This window comes from Panulirus ornatus, chromosome 33 (assembly GCF_036320965.1).
Source record: "Panulirus ornatus isolate Po-2019 chromosome 33, ASM3632096v1, whole genome shotgun sequence".
Lineage (NCBI taxonomy): Eukaryota > Metazoa > Arthropoda > Malacostraca > Decapoda > Palinuridae > Panulirus > Panulirus ornatus.
The window spans coordinates 17,730,842-17,734,388 of NC_092256.1; the positions used below are offsets into that span (position 1 = coordinate 17,730,842).

At 48.5% G+C, this 3,547-nt stretch overlaps 1 protein-coding gene across 1 annotated transcript in view; it reads left to right on the forward strand.

Moving 5' to 3' along the window:
* The first annotated feature begins 1,559 nt into the window (after window positions 1–1,559).
* Window positions 1,560–3,547, forward strand: part of LOC139759513 (adipokinetic hormone/corazonin-related peptide receptor variant I-like) — a 48,357-nt gene continuing 46,369 nt past the window's right edge. The window contains exon 1 of the mRNA XM_071681714.1: window positions 1,560–1,761. Coding sequence (XP_071537815.1) covers window positions 1,618–1,761 — 144 coding nt within the window. The 5' untranslated portion in view covers window positions 1,560–1,617. The remainder of the gene's footprint in view (window positions 1,762–3,547) is intronic.

The window sequence follows — 3,547 nt, forward strand, 5'->3', positions numbered from 1 at the left end:
GCTTAAACGACGCCTGCCTAACGAGCTTAAACGACGCTGCCTAACGAGCTTAAACGACGCCTGCATAACGAGCTTAAACGACGCCTGCCTAACGAGCTTAAACGACGCCTGCCTAACGAGCTTAAACGACGCCTGCCTAACGAGCTTAAACGACGCCTGCATAACGAGCTTAAACGACGCCTGCATAACGAGCTTAAACGACGCCTGCATAACGAGCTTAAACGACGCCTGCATAACGAGCTTAAACGACGCCTGCATAACGAGCTTAAACGACGCCTGCATAACGAGCTTAAACGACGCCTGCCTAACGAGCTTAAACGACGCCTGCCTAACGAGCTTAAACGACGCCTGCATAACGAGCTTAAACGACGCCTGCCTAACGAGCTTAAACGACGCCTGCATAACGAGCTTAAACGACGCCTGCCTAACGAGCTTAAACGACGCTGCCTAACGAGCTTAAACGACGCCTGCATAACGAGCTTAAACGACGCCTGCATAACGAGCTTAAACGACGCCTGCCTAACGAGCTTAAACGACGCCTGCCTAACGAGCTTAAACGACGCCTGCATAACGAGCTTAAACGACGCCTGCCTAACGAGCTTAAACGACGCCTGCATAACGAGCTTAAACGACGCCTGCCTAACGAGCTTAAACGACGCCTGCCTAACGAGCTTAAACGACGCCTGCCTAACGAGCTTAAACGACGCCTGCATAACGAGCTTAAACGACGCCTGCCTAACGAGCTTAAACGACGCCTGCCTAACGAGCTTAAACGACGCCTGCCTAACGAGCTTAAACGACGCCTGCCTAACGAGCTTAAACGACGCCTGCCTAACGAGCTTAAACGACGCCTGCCTAACGAGCTTAAACGACGCTGCCTAACGAGCTTAAACGACGCCTGCCTAACGAGCTTAAACGACGCCTGCATAACGAGCTTAAACGACGCCTGCCTAACGAGCTTAAACGACGCCTGCCTAACGAGCTTAAACGACGCCTGCATAACGAGCTTAAACGACGCCTGCCTAACGAGCTTAAACGACGCCTGCATAACGAGCTTAAACGACGCCTGCATAACGAGCTTAAACGACGCCTGCATAACGAGCTTAAACGACGCCTGCATAACGAGCTTAAACGACGCCTGCCTAACGAGCTTAAACGACGCCTGCCTAACGAGCTTAAACGACGCCTGCCTAACGAGCTTAAACGACGCTGCCTAACGAGCTTAAACGACGCCTGCATAACGAGCTTAAACGACGCCTGCATAACGAGCTTAAACGACGCCTGCATAACGAGCTTAAACGACGCCTGCCTAACGAGCTTAAACGACGCCTGCCTAACGAGCTTAAACGACGCCTGCATAACGAGCTTAAACGACGCCTGCATAACGAGCTTAAACGACGCCTGCCTAACGAGCTTAAACGACGCCTGCCTAACGAGCTTAAACGACGCCTGCCTAACGAGCTTAAACGACGCCTGCATAACGAGCTTAAACGACGCCTGCCTAACGAGCTTAAACGACGCCTGCATAACGAGCTTAAACGACGCCTGCCTAACGAGTGGGTCTTCGGCAACTTCGGTTGCAAGATCTACAAGTTCTTCTCGGCCTTCGGTTTCTACATGTCCTCGATGGTTCTCGTGTGCATCAGCCTCGACAGATACTTCGCCGTCCTGCATCCACTGAAGGTCAACGACGCTCAGAGGCGAGGGAAGATAATGCTTTTCTTTGCCTGGCTTATCTCGGCTGTCATCTCCTTGCCACAGGTAAGACGAAGTCAGACAAACACATATTTTTCTTACTCTCTTAGGGGTTCATGTTACCTGCAGCCAGGGTGTACTCAGACTAGCGGAGGTTGCAGGGGGAATTCATCTACATTTAAATGACTCACTCAGTATACCTACAATATGTACGTATTCGTATAAGCTTAGAAAATATCCTAAAGGCATGTTTCCTCTACTGTAGTCGCTTCGTCCTACATGAGGGAGGAGTTAACTCCAACTCGAACATGAAAATAGTCAGGTCACTTCTCCTTTTCACAGTTTGTGATATTTCTTGCCTCCTAAAGAAGCCTAAAATATTCATTGATCGTCTGCAATAACCAAATTCAGCCACAAAAAGCTATATCCTTAGGCTTGGTGTAGACCATTTGATTGTGCGGCAGACAGACTGAGGTTTTACATTCATCTTGACTTCCAGTTTCATATAGAATTTATTTATAAAAAATAAAATTATATTATAATAATATAATTATTGCAAGGGTGCCTTTATGTAGAAAATTGCCGTTGTTGGTGGGCATTCACGTGGGGCTCCCCAGGCAAACTTCGTCTTAAATTTGGACACAAAGGGGAAAATATTGGTAAACGTACCCAAAGATGCAAATTAAAAAAAAAATTTTGTTTTAACCTTTAAAAAAACTTTACAAAACCGTAGCCAATACAGCAGGGGGGTTTTATTTCATTATGAGGGAGACAAATAAGTGTGTTTCACAGTGGGCCTTTATACCTCTGCCAGCTTTGAAGAGAACTAATTAAGAGGGAGTCTGCAAAATAAAACCCGGAGAGGGGTTGGAGGAGCGATGCAGAGGGAAAATGACCCCAAACCCCCCGAGGAATCCCCTTTTTTGTGAACTGCCCTTTTGGCACATGAGTCCCACCCCCGTTTTAAACCCGTGAACCAAGGACGGCTTGGTACCAAAAGTAACCTTGGGGTTGCACTGTTGTACCCCAAAAATACCCTTTGGGGGTTAGTGCCTGTGGATGCGAGGGGGCTATGTGTAACGGGGCCAGAAAGGGCCCCGGATTTGGGGGCCACTGCTATCTTCAAACCCCTTGTTTACAATCTAACTGGAGACTGTGTTACTAAAAACCCCCTTTTCAATCAGGGATTCTTTCAGTACACAGCCCCTCAGCGATGGTGGTAAACACAAATTAGTTCTCATGTACCTGGAGAGAGTGAGACACACACACACACACACACATAGGCGTTTCCCTCGGGGTCTAAACAGTAGTATTTATCGTCCCCTCAGAATCGTAAGTGTTCCATATTGCCCAAAAACACACACACACACACACACACACACACACACACACACACACACACGGGAGGATAAAGGAAGGATCCTCGTGAAGCGTCCTCGAAGGCCACAAGGACACTGGAAATTTCCTGGGTAATAAGAGTTGCTGAGAAGGTCCTCTCCAAAGATATTCTCAAATGTAGAGATTCTCTCTCTCTTTTCCTTCCTCAAGTCCCAGCCATAACCATCAGCGTCCTAGGGGTATAGACACACACACACACACACACACACACACACACACACACACACACACACGTAATGACACAGGAAACGGAAGCTAGTTCTTCGTGACAAAATGTACGGCCGACAATATTTACCCAGGAAGATATTAATCTCAGCGAGGCCAATCTTCTCTCCGTCTATGCATCCCCCCTTCCTCCTCCCACCATCCCCCCCTCCCTAAATAGAGATACCCCCCCAACCCCCCCTCTTACCCCTACAACCCACCATCCTTCCCCACTCTCATCAGGACCTGC